The following is a 27544-nucleotide window of genomic DNA, read 5'->3' as shown; positions in this document are numbered from 1 at the left end:
GTCTCTAAGGCCCCCTTTCACATGTGTCCCTGAGTCTGTGGTCAGATCCATGTCGGAAAGGAAAGGTGACCTGGGATGTCACCCAGGAGGAGCTGGGGGAACAGGCAGGGTCTCACCGTGCTGGCCACAGCGCCTTCCTGCTGCGTCCCATCCCGGAACCAGATGATGGTGGCGGCAGGCTTGGCGTTGAAGGCTCGGCACGTGAGGTTGTGGGGGGTGCCTGCCTGCAGCAGAATCACAGGACCGCCATCAATCCTTGTGTCCTCCGGAGGGACTGTGGGGAAGAGCAGAGCACTGTCAGTCCAGGATGCAGCCAGCACTGCCCAGATGACCAAGACCCCTGCCCCTGGAGGCATTTCTCCCTCTGCATGTCCACCCCTTGGCGGGGCAGTACCATCCTTACTCCCTAACTTACAATCGTTCTATCTGTTGCTCCTGTGGCCTGCGGGGCCTGGCACACAAAGGTGGCTACCTCCATGGAGCTTCTTACACCCATTCCCTCCCATCTGCCCCTCTGCCCTGGGGCAGCCGGATGAGCGGGTCTGATGAGCGGGTCTAACACGGCAGTCTCCCAAATGGACCCCCTGCCTCCAGGCCCTGCTGGCCTCAACCCATGCATCACTGCTGGCAGGTTATTTTCTCAACAGAGCAGCTAAGACTGTGCCACTTCCCTGCTCAAACACCTTCCGTGTCTACCAGCTGCCACGGGCATAAGCTGCAAGCATCTCAGCCTGCCGTCCAGGTCTCCTCAGGCCGAGTCCTGCACTTTCCCACCTCCCCGTCTTGCTTCTGCTGTCCTTTCCCTCAGAGATTCTCTTGGACTGCTGTCTATCCTGTTCACATCCCAGCTGCTGCACAAGGCCTTCCATGCCATGTCCCCCTCTATCACCATCTCGGTGGTTCCCAGCCCGTCACTTTGAGCTCTGAGCACCAGCTACCTTGCGCTTGGGTTACTTATGATGATTACCCATGCCCTGCCCCCAGCCAAAACTCTCATCCCTGGAAAAGCAGGAACTCCATCTCACTAATATTTATACAGTCTCCAGTGCACAGAACATGACCAAAGCAGGCTCTGGTTAAATGCTTAAGGAATTGGATCAATAAGATGTCATACTAGGAAATAGGGGGTCTCTCCCTGTCCTGTTCCAACAGGCTTCTAAATGCTCAGGTGAACCAGACTGCAAATTCCCTGGGAGCAGGGGCTGCTTCTTTTTTTCTCTTAAAGCCGCGAGATCTAGTGCAGAGGTTGGTTGATAGCACATCCTGGAGGATATTAGCTGAATTAGTGAATAAGCGATTGATAAGACAAAGGCAGAAGGATTCTGATTATAATTTTGATATTTGGTCCACCTCATGTTCCTCAGCCAGCAAGGTGAAAGGATTTTGTTTGCTTTTTGCTGGGAAAGACCAGAAAGACTCAGAGGAGCCTTTCCAAGGGAACTCTTGAGAGCAGACCCCGGGAGACCCATGAGTCCAGCTGTGGGCAGGGCTGTCCTGGAGTTTATGAGATGACAGGCTCCGTGCTGGGGTTTGCAGGAGGGAGGAACCCCTTGCAGCCTATCCCGGTACTCTGCTCCACTCGTGCATGCAGAGTGGGAGGGTGGGAAAAGCATGGGATGCGGAATCAGGCTGCCCTGGTTTCAGATCCTGGCACCTTTATCCATCTGTCATGTGATCTTGGGTGAGGCCCTCAAGTCACAGTTTCTTCAACAGAGACATACGGGTGCTCACTCCTGGGGCCTCATGAAGGCCAGATGAGGGCTGTATGTGGACTGTCGTGTGCAGGGCACGTGTGACGTGTGCAGTGCGTTCACTTTACTGCTCGGACAAGAGCCAGCTGTGCCTCCAGCTCCCGGCTGGTGAATGACGCGCCGACTCCCGGGCTTTTCCTCTATGCGTGCTGGCATACCTGGTTCCTACGCCAGAGGGGTGCAGATTTGCAAATGGGGTGGGATGGAGAGAAAGGTGGAGGGAAAGGGAAAAAGAGCTGCCACTCAGGCTCTCCGGGTCTGTGTGGGCCCCTCCAAGGTCACACCTTGCTGCCACACCCCAGGACGGTCCTGGATGCGCAGAGGCCCTGCATGTCTGCAGGGGGAGGCCCCAGTCCAGCTTCTGAGGGGGAGGCTTCTCCTCCCATTGGCTCTCCCTTCCCTTGTAACGTTGGCCCTCATGCTCTGCTCAAGGAAAGGCCACCCACCTGCCTCCTCTGTCACGAGCCCACCTTTCCCTTTGTACCCGGGGGGAAGAAAAGAAGGCTCAGCCACCCCTGCCATGCTCCGTTAGACGGCATGTGTCCATGTGTATGTTTACAGATGCATTTTTAGGATTTGTGACTTAAATTTGTATGTCAATATGTACGTGACTGAGGCCTCAGTTTCCTTGTTCGTAGAATTTCAGAAAGCACATTGACATCTGCTCCCCAGAGTTGTTACTGTGAGGGTGAAAGGAGATCAAGGATGTGAAGCCGACTATAACTGTAACGCGATCGACCACATCTCCACCACTCATGGAACGCTCACCACGTGTCAGCTCAAGCGCCTCGTGTACATTTCATTTCATCCTCACCACAAAGTCTATTTCATTAATCCTTTCATGGTAAATGCCATTAACCCCCATTTACAGACCAGGTGCTGAGGCTCAGGGAGGTTATGCCAACGTGCTCAGAGACAGGAGCGCGCGTTGAACGGCAGGGCTGGGATGGGGACCAGGCCTGCCGACCCCGAGCTGTGCCTGTCACCACTGCCCTGGAGTGGTTATCGCTGTGAATAATGAGGGAGCCGCGGGTCTGTAGATCTATCGTGTGTCTGCGTCTGTGAGGGAGTGGGGGGCAGCTTCTCAGAGTCCTGCAGCAGGAAGCATGAAAGGCCATTCTGTGGCCTGGGCTGGTCTGGGGTGGGGGGCAGGCCACTGAAGGGTATGGCTGCAGGGGAGGGGGGGTGACGAGGCTGGCCGTGTGCAGGGAGACTGATTTCCTGCACTGAACACAGCCCACTCTCAACCCGGCCCTGCCCGGTGTCTGAGCCCCGGGCTGCCATGAACAAGGGCTGTGTGCGAGCAGGTGAGCAGGGAAGGATGCACGAGATGTCCTGCCTTCTCATTGCCTCCGCGTGGCTGCAGGAGGCAGGGAGAGTGAGAGTTCCAGGGAGACGAGGAGGGGCAAGAGTGAGAGGAAAGGAGTAGCAGGACTCATCTTTCATCTCTTTTACATTTAGGGCCTCTTCCTGCTCCGCTCATCCAACCAAATCACTGGGACAGGCTACAAAAGCCCACACCCCCAACACCGACTGTGCCCTCCAAACAAGCCAGCCAGCTCCCCTCTCATGGGGTCCTCCCGCATTAACCTGGGAGGTTTTTTTAAACAAGGTACTCCTCCATCTAGTGTTCCCACAGATATTCTCCTCTGCCAGGAAGCCGTCCCCGATTGAACCAAGCCACTGGATGCTGTTAGTAAGTTCCTGTAATGTCTAGGAGCTTGGTTGGCCTTTACTTATCTCTCTATTTCTCCATCTCTGTGCTGGGGTAGGAGAGGGAAGGGAGAGTATCAGGGCTCCCTCAGTGAGGTTGGGAGTGCTCCAGTCTAGAAGTAGCAACTTCCAGGATCCAAGTCAAGGCAGTTGGCAAGGGAAAAAGAAGAGAGAAGTTCTCCTAAGAATCTCACGTTCCCTTGGAATGCTTGGTCTAGCGTGGAGGCTCATGTACTTTCCAACGAGGGCTGGAAGCTGAGGTCTTGGCACCCTGCGCCTACCCCTGGCGGTCAGCTCACTCTCGCATCCTACCCTCCCTCTTGCTCCTGGCTTATTATTCCCATTTGTCCTCACTGGAGAGGAAAATCGAGTCATCCGCCAGCCGTGAGTCCTAGTCCTTCAGGGCCTTTACATCCAGAGAAATTGGCTGTCGGGTCTCTCCAGTCCTCACTTATTCTGACACCTCACATCTGCCCAGACCTCCACAGTTTACAGCTCCCTGCTCAGGGAGCAGTGAAGCAGCACTTGCTAAGAAAAGGCTGGCATCATTATGCCATGTTACCGGTGAGAAAACTGATGTCCAGAGGTCATGACCTCTTCAGGGTCATGGTGCCAGAATGGCCCAGGTCTCCTGACTCCCAGCCCAGGCCTCTTCCCACCACACTCAGGTGACCTGTCACGTTCTCACCTTTCTCCCCCAAGTAAGAACCTTCCTTGTGTCCAGATTCATGCCCCTCAGCTCCCCCCTCCCTCCTGCCATCCCTCCTGGGGGCGTCCCCCACTTCAGTGATTTCAGGGTTGGGGAGAGAAAAGAGAGGGAGCAGGACAGGTCAAATGGAGGCAGGAAAAAAGAAAGGGGCAGAGTGGATGACAAAAGGGAAGAAAGAGGGTCACAGGCAGCCAGAGCCAAGCTGGAGACAAGCAGAGCAGAGCAGAGGCCCAGCCAGAGCGCCAGAGCTTGCGGGAGACAGAAAGACTGATGGAGCCGGAGGTACTGCCAGGGAGGCACAGGGAGGGGGCCGAGGGCGTGTCAGAGCTGGCCTCATGCCGGTACTGCGGTACTGCGTGTGAGGGAGAATCCCCTCATTATGCAAATGGCCCCGGGTGTTACCATAGAGGGACATCTGCTCCGTGCCCCATGGGCGGCAGGCGGGGGTTACAGCTTCAGAGACAAGCCCTCCTCCAGCGGCTCCTGCAGACTCAGCCAGGACCCCTGCCCCACCCCCTCCCCAGTTCTTAGCCCTCAAGGCCCATTCCTTCCAGCCCTGCTCCCCTGCTCCCTGAGGAGACCTCGAGGTGAAGCTGAGAAGGAGGGGTGAGTGCTGAGGGGGGAGAGGAGGCAGCACCGGGGAAGAGGGGCTGAGCGCGAGGGAAAGGAGCAACGGGGGCAGTTTCTGGGGCTGCGAGGCAGCTGAGGGAGAGGAATGGAGAAGCTTCCAACAAGCCCATCTGCCAGCAGAGGCCTGGTCTCCATCACCCCAACATGCCCCCCTCTGGCAGGGAGAGCTTTATGTCCAGAAGGCAGAGCCCTGTCCCTGAGTGGCCCGGGGAGCAGGCAGGGGCAGAGAGGATGCCAGAGCTCACACGGCCCACATGTCCAACAGCGGGTGCCCACATGCCCATTTTTTTCCTCTTCTATCTGCACTTGGCTTTGGAAGAAGTTTAAAGGATTTGAGGAAGAAAAGCTAGGGAGACAGCGGGGGCATACGTGAGGCCAGGAACAGAGAGGGAGAAGCTGGGAAATAAAAGAGGAAATCGGAGGGGGGGGACAGACAGGACAGTGAGAGAAAGAGACAGGAGGAGGCCGGGGGCCCTGCAGGATGTGGGGAGTTATTACTGAGCACGGTGAGTTTCGCTCGCCGGGAGCGCAGGGCGGCCTCCGTGGCCTGGCACTCGTAAGAGGCGTCGTCAGAGAGCTCAGCATCTGTGATCTCCAGGTTGTACTGCCCGGCGTCCGCAGAGCCCACGACCCGGTACCGCGGCCAGGCTGCAGGAACAGAAAGGGCGAGCCCAGGTGAACCCAGTCCCAACCAGGGGATGGGCCTGGACCGCCCTGCCCCCAAGGGCACATCCTCTGCCCACATCAGGGTCCGCATCCCATTCTAGGCCAGCACTCCTCCCTCCACCCCCTCCTGGGACCCCAGGGGCCCTCGACGAGGATGAGGTCCCCCTGCAGACACTGTGATGTCACAACCTTTTACACTGAGGCTGGGAGCCACAAAGCAGGAGAAGCGATGGGGGAGAGCAGAAGTGGGAAGCTGAGTAGGAGCAGAGGAAATCTCTGAAGCTGTTTGCAGACAAATGTCTCTCATAATAATAGGAAAGAAAGAGGGGGAAAAAAGGCAGACAGCAGGGAGAAAAGGAGAGGAAGAGGGGAGGGCGTGTGGGCACTAGGAAATATAGGCCATCGCAGCTCAGACATGAGCTCACCGGGGCCAGAGGGAAGCCCAAGGCAGGCTAAGGTCTCACCCTCACTTGCCAAGGGAAGGCTGCATGAGGCCGGCTCCTGCCAGCTCCCTGAAGGAGCCCCTAAACCGAGAGTCCTGTCCCCTGAGAAGCCGTGGCCGTGGCAGGTGAGCCTCTGGCCTCTGCAATCCAGTCTCCCTTGCCCTCCTTCCTCCAGGCTCTCTCCCACCCCTCACACTCTGTCCTGCTCTCTCGTGGTACCCACCATCAGCTCCCTCCCACCATCTCCCTCTGTCCAGAGGCTATTGATTCTTCTTACTCCATATCTATTGATCTCTCTCTTTCCCAGTTTCTTTCCCTTTCTATCATCAATAGATTCACCAGCCCCATCTCCTGCCATCATACAGATTGCTCTATACAGACAAATTCCCCCGACCTGTTCTAATGCATGGAACCCACAGCAAATAGTCTCAAGTCCTGGACAACAATAAGAATAAAAATACACCGCCCCCCCCCCCCCCATGCTTTTATCATTACACTGCTTTGCAGTGAGCAGTGTGTTTTCACAAAGCATATTCTCTCATTTGGTTCAAAACTCACAAACGCATTTATAAGGTAGGCAGACCCACAACTATTATGCCCTGTTTTACACAGTAGTAAGCTAAGGCCCAGAGAGGTGAAGTAGCTTTCCTGAAGTCACCCAGCTGGGAGGTGGCAGAGGCAGGTCTTGACTCTCCATCCACTCTGCCAGGCGGCATTCCCAAAAGTGTCTTTCCTTGCTTCGGAATATAGGAGGGTTCCTCCCCAGCATGTCATGTTTGTTTCCGCAGTGGCTCCACAATGCTTAATAAAGGCTTGATGAATGAGTAAATGCGTAAGTGCTCAGGCTGACATTGAAATGAGTGTGTGGCCACTGAGCAGACACTGCCTGGGCAGGGGCAGGAGAGAGGCTGGAGCAAAGCCAGCCTGGCATGGAACACTTGCAGGACATAGATGTTGCAGTGTGCCCCACCCTGCTCTTGCAGGGGGTTCTGGTGTCTCCTGGCACCTCCCGCTTCGCCTGGCTGCCTGCAGCTCCTCTCGTGGTGTCTGTCTGTCTGAAGCTCTCTTACGTAAAGGTCTCTTGGTTCCCCTTGATCTCTCAGGCTTCCCGTTGGCCTTGCATGAGCCAGTCCACAGCCAGGAGGAAAGGCAGAGCTGTGGGGTGTGGAAATAAATGGAGACAGAGCTTGGGAGGAGAGGAAGGGAGACTGACTTAGACAGAAATGGGAGAGAGGAAGCTGGAGCACAGAGAAGGAGCACTGAGGAACGAGGGATGTTGAAGGGATGTTGGGTCCAGGAGTCTTTGCTGGTGGGGGGGGATGCAAAGATGGAGTAGTCTGGATGCTGGGCCGGCTGCTTGGCCCCACTCACCTTTGAGGCCCTGGCCCATGCCCAGAGCCAGCCCATCCTTGGTCCACTGCACGATCCCCGAGTAGTTGAGCAGCACACAGGGGAGCACGGCCCGCTGTCCGGCCACCACAGTCTGGTCGGCTGGCTCCTGGCTGAAGCGGGTCTGGGTTCCTGGCAAAGCCAAAGCCGGCACTGAGTGAGGAGATGAGTGAGGAGGGGGCTCCACTAAGAGGCCGAGCCCCCCAGGCTCCCACTTCCACCCTGCAGTGGGCCCGAGAGTGAGAGAGAGAGAGAGAGCGCCAAAGGCTGGGAAGGTGGACCCTCCCGCCCCTGCCCCACCTCAGCCCCAACCCCTTCCCTCCAAGATGCCACATGCTCGCCCTTGATTCTTTCCTCCCTCTGTGGCCCACGGGAATGGGCTTCAGGAGCTGAGGCGCTCAGCAAGCACAGACAGTGGTGCAGTGTTATGTAAAGGCCTTAGAGACCAGGCTAGAACAACCGTCTCCTTTTACAGAGGAGGACACTGAGGCCCAGGGAGGAGAGTCGCTTTCCCAAGGGGACCCAGCAGGGATGTAGACCTGAGCCTGGCACTTCAGGTCCCGGGCTCTTCCTCAACCACCTCTGCCAGCGCTCCCCTGCCCCCACGCCCATGCCAATGGGTGACACATCCCGAACACATGCTGCTGGTGATGCTGTGGTCCCTCTCAATCCCTGAGATGTGAGTATACCACCGTACTCCTACTTCAACTTGTGGACGTGAGCCAGTGTGAGGCGACACACGTATACAACAATGCCGGGTACAGTTCCCCGTGAATGCCCCCAGCAAGTGCATAAGGGCAGATTTGACCGGACAGGCACGTCCACATGTGTGCATATAAGCCTCCGGGATGGCAGTGAATCCCCAACAAAGTAGCTCTGAATCTACTTCTTGCATACTTTCCCATTCAGTGTGTGCACCTCTCGCTCCCAAGCTCTGAGGGGCAACACACGGACACACCTGCGTGCGCGCAGCCTCCCGCCCCATGGGAGCTGACAGCCCATGTGACTTTGTTCCACTCTCCCTCTGGCTGCGGGAGCTACACACGGCTGCCTCGCTGGCAGCTCGGCCGGGAGCATTTGATTAGAGAACTGCAGAGTAATTGCCTTTAATTGTGGAGCCTAAATAGAGCAGGGAATTGGATTGCGGGTTTCTTCTCCCCCCTCCGCTCCCACACACCCACTCCAGCCAGCGCTGGTCGCCTGGCAGTGGGGCAGTCCTGGGCACCGTGCTGTGACCATCAGTTTCCCGTGCTGGGCTCCAGGAGATGGAGGGGCTGCGGGACAGCACAGGGAAAGGTCTGGGGCTTCCCACGCACGTCCCCAATCTGTCACACACTGTAACCCAAATCAGTTTTCCCTGGAACTCTGGGGACTCCTCCCCCTTCCTTCTCTCCCCAGCTCCCAAGTCTTTGCAGAGACCACAATCCCCAGATTCAACTCTTTCCAAACCCAGCTTTCCAAAATCTCTCTGATCCTCCATCACTCCCGAGTGTGAGCAAACAGATTTGTCCCCCGCCCAGTCCAAGACCTCCCTCTAACCTCCCAGAAACAGGACCCTCATCTTCTCAACATCTCCCTTCTTCTTTTTCCTCCTCCAGCTCCATTTCTCTCCTTCTTTCCAAACCCACCTCACATTCCTTTCTCCCAGGAAGTCTTCCTAGGTTGATCTTTTAGCTCTTTGGGCAAACACTGCTTGTCCCATCTTTCAGCCCTGCTGTCACAGCTCTATCCATGGGATTTCCTGTCTCATGCTATCACGCTATGCCCATGCTTTTGTTTGTCACAGGGGTAGAGGGCAGCTGGTGGGTGGCGGTGTTTGCCCTATCTCTTCCACTAGAATGGGGACCTCTCCTCAAGGCCAAGGGCCATGCTGTCTCTTCTTTCTGAATCTCCCTGGACATTTGACATCCACACTGGTTGTTGCACATAAAGAGGACCAAGAGAGGGGGCGGAGATAAGAGTGGACTGATGGGCAGCATATGATTTAATACAAAGAGGCAGCCTCTTTTGGTTAAGTGTGCAAATCCAGCCCTTCGGGTTTGCAGGGGGTCAGGAAGTTAGAAACAGCAGCTTCCCAACTCTACTGACCTGACATCCCATCCACGCCTTCTAAAGGAAAGGAAAAGGGTCACCCATGTTTCCTGGGATTAGGGTGGCAGGTGCTGAGATCCTGGGGGAGGGGTGGGTCAGGTGAGCAAGCCGGCATTATTAATTCAGGCATTGCCCTCATTATTATTCAAATTTATTCATATCCTGGCACATTTGTCTAGTGCAGCTACAGGCTGCAAACTCTCCACACTCACGTTTCTCCTTCCCACAGCCCCCAGAGCCCACGTCAAGGGCTTGTGAGTAGACTGGCCTGTAAGCCCTGGCTCAGAGATGGAATTTATATTCACAGCTTTCCTGTGCAGAGCCTGGACATCCTGGTCCCCTGTTGAAGTCTCCCGGGGACAGTGAGAAGCTGGTTCCTTGTCCAATGGGAGGTCAAGGAGGCAGCTCACCCTGCAGCAGGATGGAGTCAGAGTCAGAGATGGGCATCTTGCCAGGGGGAGGAGCGCTGTGACCTTGGGTGTGTCACGACCCCATCCCGGCCTCCTCTGTGTGCTCACCTGTACAACGACAAGTCTAGACGGAGGACTGCAAAGTCCCTTTGAAGAGCAGGGGTTCAGGAAACAGACTTAGGTTTGCATAGTGCCCCCGCCACTTCCTACCCGTGTGAACGTGGCCGAGTTATTCCCTAAGCCTCATTTTCCTTATTGGTAAACTGGGGGATGAGGACGCCTACCCCAGACCGCTGGGGAGTTAACTGGGATGAGGTGGACGACAGGCCTGGTACAGTCCCTGGCATGGGCCCACCGAATGCTAGCGATGACCCTTGCTTATCCTGGGCAGTTAGATAATCAGAGGGACTGGTGGAAACCTGAGCAGGGACATGACAAAGAAGGCATCTGTCGTCCTGGGGATTTTGAAATACAGTTTCCTCTTGGCGAAGGCCTGGTTGAAGCAATTTAGTCTGGAGACTGGGGGATGGAAGCAATGACCCGCAAGAGAGTCCAGACAGGAGGGGAAACAAAGGGTCTCGGGAACTTAACTCGATGGAAAGGCCGTGTAGATCCTGAGCCTGCAAAAGTGGCAAACGACGTTGGCTGGCCCCCAAACGGCCCCTGCAGCCAACACAGTATCTGAGATGGAGGTCAGATGCCCACGGATTGTCCTGACCTGGATCATGGTTAAGAGAAAGCCCCAAACCCACGGTGCCATGGGCAGGTCCCACTCTCCCTACTTTGCACACTCCAGGCTTTTGTCCTTGGCTCCAGGTCCTTGCATAGGCCTCTCCTGGGCAGAACATTGCCGCCGCCCCTTCCCTTGGGATTCAACTAGTCACCTCCTCTGTGAAGTCCTCCTTGCTTGCCTGCATGCCCTCATAGCCCTCCGTACTCACTTCCCACCTCTGCTATAGTAGGTCCACACTGCACTGCCCACCCCTGCCCAGCCTAGGGTAAACTCCTTGCATCTGGACTGTGTCACTCAGAGTGCCAGCCCCGTCACCCAGCACAGGGCCTGGCTGCCAGGCACACAGCAGGTGTTGTGAATAAGTCTGTTGGTTGATGGCGTGAGAGTGAGCAAATGCCTGAGTAAACAGTCCTGCATGTGTAACCCCATCAAGGGAAGCAGGCAGAACACCCCGTGCTCCAGATCAGGAGCACAGACTGTGGCAAAGGCAGACAGGGCAGGAGAGTGGAGGCGCGGGACAGGGCTTTCCCTGCAGGGGGAGGAGGACAGTTCTGGGAGGCTGCCTGAAGGAGGGAGTGTGGAGCAGAACTGGGACAGATAGAGGAAACAGGACTCTGAAACATGCTGGTGCAATGATGGGGATGGGTGAAGAGGGGATACAGGGACTGCTAAGAAAAAAACCTAGAAAGTGATCAGTGAGGTGCAGACATCAGACAGTCACAATAGGAAGGGCAGAGGTGGGGTTACAACCGAAAAGCAGGTACTGGGTACACGTCAAGAAGGCACCAAGAACCAGCACCAGTGGCCTCATAAGGATACACACAAATCAGAGAACACACACATGCCTCGGAGGTCTTGGTGGCCCGTGCCTTCCACCGGCTGTGACATCTGTGACACGGAGCAGAGTCTGCACTGGAACCAGGGGGTGGGGTGGAGGTGAAATGTCAGCCCGATCCTTGCACCCACACCCCACTTCCAGGAAACAAAACCGGGGCAAAGCCAAATGCAGGGGACTGGCTGGATGTGGGATGGGGAGCCAGCCGGGAGGGGAATCAGGAGGCACCTAAAGGCAAACAGAGAGGTGACACAAGACCAGCCTCATCAAGTACGCAGCCTCGCCTGCCTGGCAGCTCCAGTCTGGGGTGAGTGCAAATCCGCCTGTGTGTTTTTAAGTGAATTCCTGCCTGCTTTCATCCCACTGCCTCCCTGTCTTCAGACACCATCACAGATGTTGGTGAGCTCTTCAGCAGCCACTGTGAAGGCAGGCAGAGAAGAAGTGTGCTGTACACAGGCGCACGGACACTCACACACTCACAGACCGACAGGGAAGCTGGCAGAGGCGCCCATGACGCCGGGAAGCGGAGACAAAGACAGACACCCACTAGGCAGAGGGAGAGTGAAGGAGGGAAAGGAGACTGGAGGAGAAGCAGAAAGGGAAGAGGAGATCTTGGTTAGAAACAGGCCAGGAAAGAAAAAGACACAGGCCCAGGGCAGAGACGCAGAGAGAAAAGCACTGGGAAGGGCCTGGTGATACAAAGATGCCCGGGAGCCACAGAGACCCAGGCGGGCAGGCTGAGGGTGGCTCAGAGATGGGGATGGAGAGAAAGACAAGGAGGGCAGGGCGGGGAGCTGATGGTGAGAGTGGTCACCAGGGACCAGGACCTCATCTCCAGCTCGGTTCCGTCCTTCAGACATGTTGCCAGGAGGCCGGGGGGTCTCAGACTCCAGATGGTGCCGTGGGGTGGGGCCTCTGGGCTCCCCCCCCATTTCCCAACAGCTTTCCCCTGGCCCGCCTTCCTTCTAGGTTAACCCCGGGCCTCACCACCCCATCGCGTAACTCAAAACTCCTCTGGCCTCCACCTTGGAATGGCTCCCTCCCCTGTTCTTCCTCCGCATTGTTTGGGCTTCTGGTTATAGCACTTATCACAGCCTGCCTTGGATTAAAAGTTACTCATGTAGACATGGATGGACTAGAGACTGCCATACAGAGTGAAGTGAGTCAGAAAGAGAAAAACAAATATTGTATATTAACACATATATGTGGTACACATCAACTGGTTTGCAAGGCAGAAATAGAGACACAGATGTAGAGAACAAACATATGGAGACCAAGTGGGGAAAGCGGGGAGGGTTGGGGGGGGAATGAATTGGGAGATTGGGATACCAAACTGTACACTCTAAATATATGCAGTTTATTGAAAAAATAAAATAAAAAATAAAAAAACAAAAAAATGAAAAAGTTACTCATGTGTGTGCGTTTCTGTCTTTCCCACTCTCTTGGGAGCCCCTGGAGAACAGAGATGCTTGGATTTACCGTTCTCGTCCCTTCAATCCCAGCAACGTTCCTTAAAAATGCTAACTCCCAATTAAGAGATGCTGACTATATACCGGGCATCCGTGCAGATGTCTTAGAGATGCCGTTCCCAGCATTATAATCCAGGGCACAGTGGCGGTTATGGTCTCCACGTTATAGTAAAGGGAAATAGGGCTCAGGCAGGAAGTGGCAGAGATGCGGATGAACTCAGGACTTTCAGGCTGTATAGTCCCTGCTCTTGGCACCTTGCTGTGCTGTAGGAATATCTAAGAAGTATTTCCTGACTGCATGGGACTCACGGCCCCCACTGCAGAGAAATTCTGGTGCCGCCCAGCTCTGCACCCTTCTGCCACTTCTGCTCTCCACTCTCCACTCAGACTTGCATCTTAACTGTGTTTACCTCCTGGGAGGGCGCTGCTCCCTCCTCAGATCCTGGGGCTGGCCTGTACCGTATAGCCACACAGGACTTGCCCCACATGCTGCAACCAAGCATCGGAGAAGCCTTGATGTAAATACTCCTACGTAAAGGGAGAGCGGATCCGAAGGCTGGCAGGACCATCAACGCACCTAGAGAGGTTTCAGTCAATCCCAAGTGCCATCCTTTAAGCCACCAATGCCCGCCAGTAGGAATGGTAGTAATAATATAGCCCCTGCTTACGAAGTGCCAGTCACTGCACCAAGTACCTTATGAAGACTACTTTACTTAATGTACACAACAACGCGATGAGGTAGGTACCATTATCATCCCTGATAAGGACCTAAGGTTCAGAGACAGAAGCAACTTCCTTCCAGGCATGCAGCTGGTAAGTGTCTGGGCCTGCAAGCAAAGCGAGGGGGCTGCCCGGGAACGTCATCTCGCCTGCCTGGCTCCTTCTGCCGTCCACCTCTCACCATCCCCTGGGCCTCTCAGCTCAGATTCCGGCCATGGGGCAGACTGGGGCCTCTCCACCTCCCCTTGAGACCGTCCCCTCACTAGAATATCCTATCCTTGTCTCTCAGCACCACCCCACTTCTCCTTCCCAACCCTGATCTTCCTGGGGTGACACTGCCTTCCAGCTCTACTTGCTCTCCAGCTCCCTCCTCCATCCTCAGCACAGCCCATGGGAGAGGCCACCTGTGCTCATCTCTGTATGTGAACACATCTCCTGTCCCTGGGGTTGGGGACCAGGCTCCCACAAAGGTGAGGAGCAGTGAGGACAGTGAGGTCCAATCCCATTTTTGACTGGAAACTAGCAAGTGACCACTACATCTATCGTAGAGGTTGGAAATGCTTACCGATTCTCAGACACAGTTGGGTGCTTCTTCTGCGCACACACACATAAGCACACATGTTCACTGGTGCACACACACACCCCCTCTTGCACCTTTGCATTCAAGTTCAAGTTTCTGCGCCCCACGGGCACCTTTCTGCACCCGTGTCTTGACACATGTACCTTGGTGGTCATGTTCCCGGAGCCTTGCCTGCCAGGCCAGCCAGGAACCAGAGAGGGAGTGGGGCCAAGCACAGGAGGCACCAAGGAAGCCGGGCTGCAGGAGAGAGGGGTGGTGGAGGCCGAGCCCTGTCTCCCTGGATTTATCAAATGAGCAGTAATGAACCCCCTGGGCCGGAGCAGTCCCCACGCTCTCCACTCCAGATCGCCGCTGGTTCAAAGGGAAGCCTTTGATTCGCACCGACAGCTTTCAGATGGAACTAAATCTCTCCACACTCCACTCTTCCTGCTGCCACTCTCTCTCTCCCTCTCCCTGCCCTCACATCTTGGCTCTCCCACCCTCCCCGCAGACTTTCTCCCCCACCCCATCCATCTCCTTCCTGCTCTATGAAAAATACAACAGCCAGAGAGGACCCCTCCCATTGTCCAGTGGATTCTCTCATGGAGAAAAGAGGATTGCAGTTCTCTGGATTGCAATTCTCTGGGCTGGGTCAGCAAAGGGGAAAGGAGAGAAGAAAGGGAGATTTGCACTTTTGATAGAAGGCAGGGGAGAAGGGAGGAAGGGGTGGGGAGAGAGAGAGCCCACGAAGGAGAAAGGGCGGGCACACTGTCTGGGGTGGGCAGAACGAGGACAAGGATAGGAGAGAAAGACAGAGACCTTGGCTGCCCACAGCAGAGACACAGAAGCAGAGAAAAAAGCAGGTTCAAGACCCTTAGACCAGAAGCAGCCAGGAGGGAAGTGCCACACTAGCTCAGTGGACTGGGCATGAGGGCTGTGGGTCTGCTGATTCTGCCTTACACAGAGCCCAGCCCAGAATCCAAAAGTGTCCAAATGGGATGTGACCCAGAGACTATAAGCCCCTCCTTTGACAGGTGAGGGTCAGGGGTTAGAAAGCTGCACTGACTTGCTCACAGCACGTAACGGCAGGCTTGTCTGTGCGTAGGGGCCTGGTAATACGGATATCAGATGAACAACTCGAAGACAAGTTACTAAACATTCAGAGACTATTATCGCCCCCACTCTGCTGCCCACCAGTACTTACCATATTAAAGTACTTTGCCTTCATTTCACAGCGTGACGTGAAAAAGACCCAGTGGGCAGCAGGGGCCTGGAAGTGGATGCCTGGACTCCACTGACCCACCTACCTTTACCTCCTTCCCCGTTTTGGTCCTGTCCCATCCCAGGAGGCCAAAGCCAGAGGCTGAAGAACCAGTCTTTCCTCCCTATCCCCAACCTGCTTGGCCAAGCCACCCTGATGTCTATCTCCGAGGCTGGGGTATGGTAGGGACAGCTGAAGGGGAATCTTTCCAGGGACCAGATGGGCTTTTACAAGTGGCCACAATCTGGCCTGGTTTTCTTGCATTGAACACACCAGAGAGGCCGGCTGCAGAGGCCGCGGGGCTGGTATTCACAGCGCAGGGCACAGGGGTTTAGTGGTCTGGGCCAGTGTGCTAATCACCGAAAGGGGCAAGAACAGAACCCTGAAAGAGGCCGGGGGAACTGGGCCAGCACCGCCTGCCTGATGGGACTGAGCACTCAGGGCCAGAAGTCAGGAGGTGTGGGCCTATCTGATCCTGGCTCTGCCTCATCCAGCTGTGTGATGTTGGGGGGGGGGCGTGTCCAGCTTCTGGGTCTCAGCTTCCTTAAACTGTAATGAGGCGCAGCTGAAGTACTAGGCACCGAAGGAGCTTTCTGGCTCTGATGTTCTAAGATTCTACTGCATCGCCTGCTCACCTGAGGCCTCAGCCAGACCTTGCTGATTCTCCTAAGAATTCAGCCCTGTGCCCCAGACTGCGAGACAGCTGGTGTATGTGGGGCCATCCTGGCATTTCCTTCCAGCAGGGGTGTAGAGGGAGGGCTGCAGGTTTATGACACTAAGACGGCAGCTGAAAAAAACCACAGGATGCATCCACCATGGGGAAGGAAAGGTCATTCTTTGCTTTCTCCTGTAAGGAACTCCCCATCAGAGAACCCCTTCCACTAGGTTCATGGTGGTAAAAAAGAGGATAGAGGGTAGGCAATCCTGGGTCTCCAAAGTGACCTGCCAGCCCAGACCCGCTCACAAGGACGTTGAGCTCCTGCACTAAAAAAGCCGGGCAGATGCAGCTGGAAACACTCCCCCCACACTGCCCCATGTGGCCCTCCAGCCCCCTCTGCCCTGCCAGTCGGAGGCACCTGGGCCAGACCTGATCTGACAACTTTATGCAAATGTGCCCTGGCAGGGGACCCTGAGAATGTTTTATGGGAAGGACAATGGCATCGTGAGCCCAAGTGGGGTTGGCTGGAGCAGGTATGACAGGCGGGAGGAGGGGGTGGCATGGATGGCGGATGGTTCTGCTGAAAAACTGAATTTCAATCTGGCTTCAGTGGACACAGGAAGGGCGGTGTGGGGGAGAGGAGGCAGGTGGCCGGCAAGGGCTTAGCTCAGACAGGAGACAGAGGATAAGAGGAAAGACAGCAAAAGACGATAGTGATAGAGAGGGAAGGACAAGAGAGAGCAGAAGAGGACAGCCAGGAAGCCAGAGAGGCCCAGAAGAGACAGAGCGGAGTCCCTGGGGGCCAAGGTGGGGAGGCAGGAAAGGAAGGAGACCCTCTGCCCATCTCCCCCTCCAGGCCCTGCCTCTGCCTCCCCACAACCTACAGGAGCAAATGGAGGAGGGGCCCGAATGCCTGGATGCCCGGCAATCCCCAGGTCCCGAGACACAGGACGCTGAGATGGCCCAACCTGCAGAGACAAACGAGAATAAAGAAAAGAGCGGGAAGAGGGAGTCAGACAGGAAAAAAGAAAGCAAAGCAGACAGCTGGAAGAGTGAGAAAGAGGCTGTAAAAGATTGTTTTAAGGGAGGGAAGGAAGGAAGGAAGGATTGATAGAAGGAGGGAAGGAAGGAAGGAAGGAAGGAAGGAAGGAAGGAAGGAAGGCAGGAAGGAAGGATTGATGGAAGGAAGGGCTGAAGTGACACTGTGGTGTAAAAGGGACAGAGGACAAGACAAAGAGACAGGACAGGGAAAGAGAAGAACATTAAATTATAAAGAGAATCCAAAGTTTGGAGTTGCAAAGGGTCTTGATCACCAATTCAACACCTTTATTTTGAAGAAACTGGGGGTCAGTGAAGGAAAGAGGTATTTGGGGTGATTATGTCTCCAAACTTCTGGTAGCTTCTTTTATGGACTGATTGATTGATTTTTAATTTTTACTGGAATATCGTTAATTTACAATGTTGTGTTACTTTCAGGTGTACAGCAAAGTGACTCAGTTACACATATACACATAGCCTCTTTCTCGTGGCCTCAGAGCCCACCTTCCAATTCCACAGGGCCCCCCTCTCCACGGGCAGGGCACACCCCCAAACCTCCTCATCTTGCACTGATGATGGGGGCAAGAGAGGGGGTGAGGAATCTTTACCTGGAAACGCTGCTTCCCTGCAAGGGTGGGGGGGTGTGGAAGGAGCAGCAAGAGAGACACCATGGAGAAGGTTGGGAAGATGGACCCAAATGGGAAGCGGGAATCGGGAGAAGAAGCAATAGGACCATCTGGGAGAGGAAAACAGGGGAGGGGCAGCAGCGGCCTTTAGGGGCTGGGCAGGAGGATGGGCGGGGAGATGGGGGCGGGGGGGGGGGCAGATTACCATCCTCTGGCCTCATCTGAAGGTCTTGAGCATTTAGGTCAAAGAAAAGGAGTGAAATCCTCGAAAGGGATGGGATTTCTGAAAGGATTAGCCAAGGTGGGGGAGGAGGAGAGGATGAGGTGGGCTGTGTCTGAGGTAATTCCTCAGGCAGCCGAGGGCAGGGCCCTCGTGTCTCCCCACAAATGAAGGGGGGCCCAAGCAACGGCTGGCTCTTGCTCCCCTCCCACAGGATCCCCAGGGGGCTGGCGCCTCCCTGCCCCAGGCAGCAGTGTGCCCACCAGGAGGGAGACCAGTGTGTCACCTCTCAGCCCCCGCCACCCTGCCTTCCCTCAGGGAAACTAAAAGTGCATCCTGGGTTTTGACCCCATTTCCTCCTCCTATAGGGAACCCCCCCCCCCGGCTCCTCCCGCAGGCAGAGGGGCACAGGCGCCCCTGCAAGCGCAGCTCGGAAAGCTCCCTCGGCTTGTTTGAACATTCTTAGTTCCCAGGCTACAAATATGGCTTCAGCGTACAATCTGAGAGTCGCAAGAATGGTACCTCTGAGATTCCCCCAGCAGGTCCGAAGCCCAGGAAGAAACGCAGGCTGGTCTCCAGACCCTCTCCATAGACGTCTCCTGGCGCTTTTAGGAACAGTCTCCTGAATAAATAGCCGCCTTAACTCTGAGAAATCCAGAAAGGTGAGGGCTGGGGCCACAGGAAGGAGGGCGTTCTCTCCTTTAGCCTGAAACCAAAAGAGCTGGAAGGAAATCTAGGTCTTCTGAGACCTGACCGGAGCTCTTAAGGACACTTCTCCATCTCTCAGTTTAATGAGCTTTATTATATATCTGCATCGCTTCATATCCTGCTCACCTCAACAGAAAAGAAAAAAGAAAGAAGTGGCAGCAGGTCAGATCCAGGTGTCAGACCTTAATCTCCTCCCAGAGTCAGGAACCGTTCATCACAGATGACACTGCAGATTTCTCTAGCACTTCCAGATGCACTGCCTGACTCTGCAAGCCAGGTGAGCAACTAAGCCGGGAAGGCGTGGGGCTCTGCCATGTGCTCTCGACCTTGGCCCTGTCTCTGCACTCGTGCCTGAGAAAGGCTGCCTGGGCAGACCTGAGCCACACCCATAATGTAGGTTCACCCCCGGCTCCATCACTCCACCTTCCTTGCAAACCCCCAGAACAGACATTAATGACTCTGACTCCCAGGGGAGCCTATTTTTTTTATTCATACAAGAACTTTCTAATAGCACCTGGCAGTGAGCTCCCTGTCACTAGAATTGTTCAAGATAAGGGTGGATGACCGCCAGACAGCAATGTTCCAGAGTGCCCTGGGTAACATTTAAGATCCCTTTCAATTCTGGCGCTTTATGATTCTATTCGCACACCTCATATAATTCTCTTACTTTGGACACACACCTATCAAATAATCAATTTGTAACAGTTCGATCAAGGTGGACTGAAATGGTCTGCAGAACTGAAGTTTAAAGGAAGGAATTCTGAACAGAGCCATCCACAGGGAAAAGAGCAGTTCAAAAAACCGTCTAGGCTGGCAGTCAAGGATATAAGTAAGACTCTGGTCCCATGGCAAATAATTATGAAACTTCAACGTTTTGTGTGGTTTGAGACCTGTAGTTTCGTCTGCAGCTATATTGTATTTTATTCTGGCTCCTTTTTTCACATGAAGAGATTGTAAACTCCGTGAGGCAACAGATGTGATATTAGTTGTGCATCTCCCAAAGTGACTTGTACAAAAGTACTTTGCACACAATAGGTGCTCAATAAATGTTTGTCATTTGATGATCTGAATTAATGGATAAAGCACCTGCATCCAAAGAAAGTCAACTCAGTTCAACATCCATTCATTTATGTAACAAACATTTTTTGAGTGTCTACTGCAAACCAGGCACTGTCCTGGGCTCTGGGATGTAAAGTGAACAAGACAGACCTGGTCCTGTCATCACCCAGCTTACAGTCTAGCGGACACACTCATGTATCCCGGCAATATGGCCTGATGAGAGTCCCAATGGAGTGACCTGGAGGAAAGGGCATTACATCAAGTATAGATCGCATGTCTTCACATGTTTGACTTCCACCCTGGTCTTCCCTTGGGCTGAGATCCCTATCTTGTTAGACTTTGTTATTAGCTTTCAGTCCTTTCTACATCATACAGGTTAAACATTGGAGATCTTGCTTGGCACGCAGTAGATATCCAATTGGCACACAGTAGGTATCCAATAAATACACGTTTACTGATTAGAACTGCCTTGAGCCTTGAACACAAGAAGGATTTCGACAGCCAGAGAGCTGGGGGCAGGGCATTCCAGACAAAAGGAACAGCGTGAGCCAAGACGTGGAGACATAAAAGACCAGCAAGCAGTTGGAAGTGGCTAGAATTCAGGCACATAAAGAAATCAGAACCAAGGTCACATCTCTTTAAAAATTAAACACTTTCTCCTGGGCATTCTTCAGTCTCTGCCCTCCAGAAACTTCTAGGCTGCTGAGAAAGACTGGACACAGATAGACATAGAAAGAGGTCCAGGCTCAGAAAGACAGAGTGGAAGTTGGGGCTGATCCACGCTCCACAAACCACCACATGTGCACCTGGTAAGGTTTGGGGGGGCGCTTAGGAGAATCAGAAGGACTAAGGCGGCTGTTTGCATTCCTGGGTCTAGTGAACTTGTGTGTGTTACTGCACATCTACATGTAGCCACCAAAAGCGAGAATGGGGCACTTTCTGCTTATAACTAGGACATTCGAGGCTTTTCCAATTAATCTCCATTAAAAAGATTTCCCCGCAAAGGCGCTTCTAGAGGCCCCAAGTTGGGGTCATCTGGATCAATCCTGCATAAAGTAAAAGCAGCTCCGACCGGCAGCTCAATCGATCCTTCTAACTTGGTTCATTCCACACGTGCAAGGGGCACGGAATGTTAATTTGCTGCAGGAGCTGAGGGAGCCTGGCAGTGGAGGCTCTGTAATTAACAGCTGGAGGAGCAGGGTCTCCATGTGGCAGAATCCAATAGGCAGCGGCCGGCATAGGGGAGGGAGCACCCAGAGGTAGGTCTTCAGGGCTGATGAACGCTGGTCTCTCTGTCTGCTCCTGATCTCTCCTGTTCCGCCTGACTCAGTTTGCTTGTCACATGAAACACAAATGCCCCAAGAACAGGGGAGGCCCAGGGAGACCCAAACCATTCATCTAACCACTGCTGGAAGTTTGCAGGACATCCATGGGGGACATGGTGCTGGTGACCAATTGGGAGTCTATGGCAAGGGTCCATGGAGGGATCTTCTCTTCAAGGCCGTTCACACTGATGACTGTTCCTAGGACCCCAAAGCATGTGAAAGCCAGGGCAACTCTACAGTCTTATTTCCATGAAGGAGGCAGACATTTAGCAAAAAGGGGAGAGCACCCTGCATGTACACATGCCGGCCACCCCATCATCTCCTAGCAGGTCTCCTTCAAATCCCTCTCCTCCAGGCAGTCTTCCCAGAGGGGTTGTAAAGAAGGCACTGATTTTCCTCTCCCATCCCTTCCAAACCCGCCACTCTGGGCTGTGCCTTCATCAGCTTCTCCCATGTGCCCTTTTCAACTTTTCTACTACAAAATTTCTACAAAAATTCCACTGACCTGGGGGCACCCAAACCCTGCTCACTTGTCCCTTTGTCCTGTGTTCTGTGTCATCCTCAGGATGGCCTAGATACCAAAGAAGAAGCCAGGAGCACGTCTGATGGAGGTAGAGATATTCAGGTACAGGAGAAACCTTGGAGAAAGCAGCCCGCCTCTCTCTGCAGCTCTGATCCTTTCCTTCCCTTTTTGATCTCCCTGTGGTGCCCCCCAGGGAAATGAGGAGTTGTGTGTAGGGGGGTCCTCTCCTTCCTCCACCTCTGTTGTCCCTGGTCTCTGCAATAACCTAATGATTTCTCATTTAGCTGCCCAGCCCTGGATGGGGAAAGGCTCCCTCTGATTGCTTGTGACACCAATCTCACAACAAATTTAGCACCTCGTTTCCTGGACGAGCCAATATTCCTCCTCGATTATCTCCCTGTGAGGGGGACAGGGTGCCACGCATTCCAACACGCGGCTTCTGCCTTCGCTGGGTCTCAGAGTCAATCAAGCTCACAGCCCTGGGAAGGAAGGATGGACGGGTGGGGTGGAGGAAGTTTCTCATGGGAGCACCGGAGGGCTCCGAGAGCAAGATAAAGACAGGGGGGACGGTGGAGAACATACAAAAGCCTCTGGAAACTCAGCCCTCAGCAGGTTTATGTGCAGATTGTCTGAAATGGAAGGTGGGAACGGAAGCGGTGTGACCTTTGCTCAGATAATTCTGGAACTTCCTTCCCAAGCCACTACTGAAATCCTCGCATCTCATCCAGCCACCCCCCAAATGTCGCTGTGGGGCTAACAGAGGGAGGCGAGGGATGGCCCTGGAGTCAAGCTATTTCACCCTGCAATGAAACAAGGGAGGAAGAGCCACTTGCCTACCCCATAACCCCACTCCAGCATTCCGCAGCCCCTCGCATCCCATGGAAATGACTTTTCCTAACAAAAATCACTTGGCCCTGGCTGGGCTGCCAGAAGTGGCAGGAGTACTGTGAGGCATCTGTCCCACATGACTGATAGGGGGAGATGAAAAGAAACTTCTCCAGCCCAAGAGGCGCTGAGTTGGAGGGATGGGGCAGAAGGTTCTCTGACGGGAATCAACAGAGAAGGAAGGGCAGACTGAAATCAGAGCCACAGGGGACTTCTGCCGGGACCCTAGAAAATGGATCAAAGGAGAAGGAGGGAGAGAGTCACTAGGAAATGTTGCTTTAAGGGCAAGGGGGGAAGAGAGGGGAGGCCAGAGAACCATGAGAACTCCACTGGAGACAGAGGGTCCCAAATGTGTGAGCCCAGAAGTGGGGGAGCCCAGGCCAGGTGCGCAGTGTGCAGGGGAAGGAGGGTGGGGTGGATGCATATGGCAGGGAGATGGAGAAGGAGGCACAAGGAACAGAGACTCCCAGGACATGAGCTGCAAGAGAGGACAGGAGTATCAGGCCCCCACCCCCAGGAAGGCAGGATGCAGGACCCCTGCCAGGAGAGGCAGCAGGAGGAGCAGAAGAGGAAAAGGGAAGGCGCTGATCGCCAGGAGGGGTAGCAGATGGCTGCTGTCATTAAACGGATTCCAGTAAGTCCAGGACACCTTAGATAGCAGAGACAGGCTCGGGTAAGCAGCGGGAGGCGGGAGTTAAGGAGCAGAGCCTCGGAGGAAGAAACGTACACAGAAGCCCCCCACTGACCTGCATGATGGCATATCATCTAACCCCTAGTCCTCCTTCAACACTAACCCCAAGAAGAAACCCCAAACCCAGCCTCAACCCCCAACGCTAATTCCAATCCAAACCTGTCCTAACAATCATTCTAAACCCAAATCCGAACTAGAACGTGAGCTTTTTGAAGGCAACACACCTCAAATGCCCTCAGGGCCTGGTCAGCAGAAGTGATCCACAGATATTTATTGAATACATGAACACGGAAACCAAACCTTAACCCCTGCCCTTAATAGTCACCCCTGTTTCAAGCCTGATCCCTCCTGCCTACCCCAGTGCCCTAGCGAGCACTGGGCAGTCCCAGGTCCCAGCTCTCACTATATCCCTACCCCAATCCTAAAGGCCACTGTTCTTAACTTCAATTTCACTTCATTAACTTGAATCTCCATTTTTTTTCTGCCTCCACACCTCTGGATAGATGGTTCAAATTCACCTGGGCACACCAAGGTAGTGACAAACAAAGGCATCAACTCAACCTGGAGGCCAAAACAAGGGGGGAATATAGCCCCTGGATTCTCAGGCTAATTCTGGATGCTTTTGTCTCTGGCCCACCTGCCCAGAGTTTTCCGACCCAGGTTCCTAGAAAGTGGGACGGAACATGACTATCAGGTTCAGGGCAAAAGGAACCTCGTGCTTGAGACCCCAGGAAGACTGAGTCAGAGCTAAAGAGGCAAGTGTGAGCAGAGAGAAATGCGACAGGGAATAAGTGAATGGACTGCAGCTCAGGAGACAGAGACCCAACATCTATCTTCCTGCTCACGGCTCCAACCCTGGGGTCACCTGCCCAGACACAGGGCGCAGGACCCTTCATAGGGTGCCCATGGGAAGCCCCGCAGCAAGGAGGGTGCTGTGAAGGTGCCGAGCTGCTCCGGACACTCTGCCTATTTGCCACCTGACAGCTACCTCTGGGCTCTCCTCCCTCCAAGGAGCAAGGCTTTCCCCATCTCTCGGACCTGTGGCTGCGGTGCCTGGGAGAGGAGCTGAGTGTTCTGTTCTGTTCTTGCTGCAGCCAGATCTGATTATCAGGACATGTGATGGATGAGCTGGGTTTGGACCCCCAGCTCAGGGAGTAGGATGATGGAGTTAGCCTGTCACTCTTTCCCCAGGGGGTGAAGCATCAAGGCCCTGATGTCATCTGGAATGTGCACACCTCTGAGATGTCTCTGTAACCAAGGTCTCTGGGAGACCCCTCTCCATCTCTTTCGTGATGTAAAGACCTCTGAGCAATGAAGCACTGGCACAGGTTTCCCTCCCTAGATTCTTCCCCAAAAAGGATCGGGAACCCCGGCGCGAGAATCCCTGGCCCTGGGTGAGACCCAGTGCCTCCGGCCAGCTGCCGCATCTGTGGGGGCCACTTTGAGGGATGGAGTGGGAAGCCCGCCTCTGCTTGGCTGGGGCCTCCAGGCATTTCTCAGTGACAGCCATGGGCCTCGGAAGCCTGGGGCAGGGCGGGCAGGGAGGAGGGAGGGCGACGGTACAGAATAGTAATGAGGATTTTTAATAACTCGTCAGCTGTGGTGTCAGCTCAACAGCAGCGGCAGCGCAACCCGTTGGGAAAACTTTGTGAGGAACTGTCTTCCTGGGAAGTGAGAGAAGTCAGAAGGGCTGAGGGCAAGGCCAGGCGTACTCCTCATCCCCAGCCGTACTAAGCTTTGAGTTAGCGTCCAGCCAGGGATGCAGGATGAAGTGCAAACCGTCACAAAGCCCCAGGCCTGACCCTCTGCGAGCTTCCACTCCAGGCCAGACCCACGGGCCACAGCCAGGGCGAGGACAGGAGCATCTATGAAGGCACTGCAGAGCACGGACAAGCCACCCTCCGGGAAAACACAGCCCCCCAACTTGCTCTCTGAAGTCAATCAGTTGGAAGGCAATTACACACTTATCAAAGGGCTCCTTCTCTTTACCTAATAATTCACCAAGGAATTGTTTGAAGTAAGAGTGTCATCAAAGACACTGTTAGTGAAAGCCCTGGTGACCACCTTTCCAATGGCCTCGTTTTTCAGATGAGGACACTGAGGTCCAAAGACGTTGTCAAGATAGTTGGTGGCAGGGCAGGATGCCTAGAAACGAGGAATCCAGGTCTCCAAAAAATAATTATGATTTTATAAAAATGGGGCCAACTGCTACAAAGAGGGCAGTACCCTGGGACTCCAGTGTCTCAAGGGCAGCTGTCTTTTAGGTGGGAGCCATGGGGGAACTTGGGGTAACCTATCATCACCAGTATATGCCTTCTCTTTTCCTCAGATGACTCTAGGAAGGCTTCCTGGAAGCAGTGGCTATGGACGTGGGCTGGGAGATGGAGAGATTTCCCAAGCCCTTGGAGTGATGGGTGCAAAAGGGTTCAGAGACATGGATAGAGGGGAATATTCTAGGTCTATGAAATGCTTTGGAAAGGAATGAAAAGATGAGAGTACTTATCAAACACATATGTGAAAGGCACAGGGGCTGAAGTGTGAGGGCTCAGAAAGGTTCCAGTCCTTAGGTGGTCAAGGACCCTAAAAGCTTAGTGGCTCTTAGCAGACCATCAAAGACAAGGCAGGGTTTCTCCTCCAAGCCCACAGTAGTGAGTTCGTTGGGTTCCCTGGAAGCCCTGGCAGCCTGAAGAGCATCCCAAACCTCCCACATCCCCAAAACAGAGCAGGGAGGGTGGGTGTCAATCCCTCAGTTGCCTGCACTTTAGGCTGCAGTGCTGGGGGCGGGGGACTCACACCTCTATGCCATCCAATCCCAAGAGCCCCCGTAGGCAGTAACATCTCTGCATCCCCGGCCCTGGCACACAACAGTCACTTAACCAGGGTTTGATGAATGAAAAATGAAATGCTGGGGGCTTTCTAGGAGGCAATAAATGAAGGAGAAATGCAGGCCTGGAAGCAGGGGGTGGAGTGTGGCAAAGGGGCCACCTCCATACCCGGCAGAAGGCCAAGACTGTTTCAGAAAGAGAAACTAAGGCACCAAGGAGCAGCATGTGTTCCAGATGAGAAGTCCTGAAATGAAACCCGGCAGCCAGCCCCACAGCCCCAGGCCCAGGCTGCCAGCCCCCCTGCCCAGCCAGCCGCTCTGCAACATGTAAAGTGCTATCTAAACGTGATGCATTATTAACACTTTAGAAATCATATTTCACAGTCGCCTGGCTGAAGCTGGGAAATGAATTCTTCCTCCTGCTCTCCGGCAGGGGAATGATTGTTGGAGCCAAATGTGACAGCAGTGACATGTGACCGGGGGCCAAGAGAGGGCAGTTGAGGGTGGAGGCCATGGGCACCCATGCCTGGCAGGTCCCAGGTGCCCCTCCTCCGTCTGGGGCCTTGAAGCAAACACTCTGTCTCTGCCCAGGCGAGGCAACCACGCTGACCCCCGTCTCTCCCACCTAATCAACCCTCAGGAGTTCCCAGCAGAAGGCAGGCCGAGCCCGGGACCCAGCCCTCACCCCAGGACACTGCTGAACACCTCCTCGGGTGCAGGAGGAGTTACAGTGTGGAGGATGCTCCAGTCTGATGGGAGAGGCAAGTTCTCAGGACGGACACACAGGCGCAGATCTAGGAGGACGACGGACCCTAAGTCACTACTGCAGGGGCTTCATGGAAGAGTAGGGCACAGAGCAGATTGGGGAAGGAGTGCAATGAAGAGCTGGGGACAAATGTCCTGGGTGGGGCGAGAGGCCTCCAAGCGGCCCCAGAGATGGAGAAGAGAACCGCGTTGACAAGCAGGGAGGTGTTTTGCCCAAGTGGGCTGGAAGGAAAGGAGTGGGCAGGATGGGGGGCGGGGTGGGAGGAGTATGTCCTCAGCAGAAGGGAGGAAGCAGGCGGTGAGCTGCATCCTGTCCTCACTGGAGAATCACCAGCCATGAAACAGCAAGGGAGGAGAGAGGAGGGAGGTGAGGGAGAGTCCTGCCTGCAAAGACCAGTGGCTACTCCACAGTAAGAAACCTGAAGACCTCACATGGTGGATGTGGAAGAGGAGAAGCCGCAAAAGTCACTGCCATCCCCATCCCAGGACCCAGCCAGGTCCTCCTGGAGGGTGCTGGGCGCGTGTCCGTGTGCTCCGTTAGCAGTGCAGGAGGCTTGTAATTAGGCACGGGGAGCAGACGAACCTATTTTCAATTAAAACCTTATCTACAGGGTGCAAAGATATAAAGGCGGGTGGGTTTGATTCTTCTCTAAGCCAGCCTTCAATATTTGCAGTGCCTGGAAGCAGACGAAGGGAGGGCACCCAGGCAGCCCTGGCAACATATAAATTCTGCTCATAATTACATGACTTTCAACACCACGAGATGCCAATAAAGTATTTGCAAGGCACACAAATTAATGGCGTGTTGGCGTTCCCGAGACGGTGCTTGGATGGCCAGGGCAC

General features: G+C 54.4%; 1 protein-coding gene across 8 annotated transcripts in view; it reads right to left on the bottom strand.

Moving 5' to 3' along the window:
• KIRREL1 (kirre like nephrin family adhesion molecule 1) overlaps positions 1-27544 on the bottom strand; it is a 103157-nt gene that overhangs the window by 14787 nt on the left and 60826 nt on the right. For 5 of the 8 annotated variants that reach the window (XM_057727203.1, XM_057727213.1, XM_057727217.1 and 2 more), the window contains exons 2-4: positions 7284-7433; positions 5302-5451; positions 117-274 (exon numbers count right to left, since the gene is read on the bottom strand). In XM_057727203.1, the coding sequence (XP_057583186.1) occupies positions 117-274; positions 5302-5451; positions 7284-7433 (458 nt within the window). Of the gene's footprint in view, positions 1-116; positions 275-5301; positions 5452-7283; positions 7455-27544 lie in introns of all 8 variants that reach the window. The other 3 variants (XM_057727200.1, XM_057727210.1, XM_057727212.1) reach the window with 1 other exon arrangement.

The sequence above is a fragment of the Hippopotamus amphibius genome, chromosome 1, assembly GCF_030028045.1.
Source record: "Hippopotamus amphibius kiboko isolate mHipAmp2 chromosome 1, mHipAmp2.hap2, whole genome shotgun sequence".
Taxonomy (NCBI): Eukaryota; Metazoa; Chordata; class Mammalia; order Artiodactyla; family Hippopotamidae; genus Hippopotamus; species Hippopotamus amphibius.
This window is presented reverse-complemented; position numbering and strand designations above follow the sequence as displayed.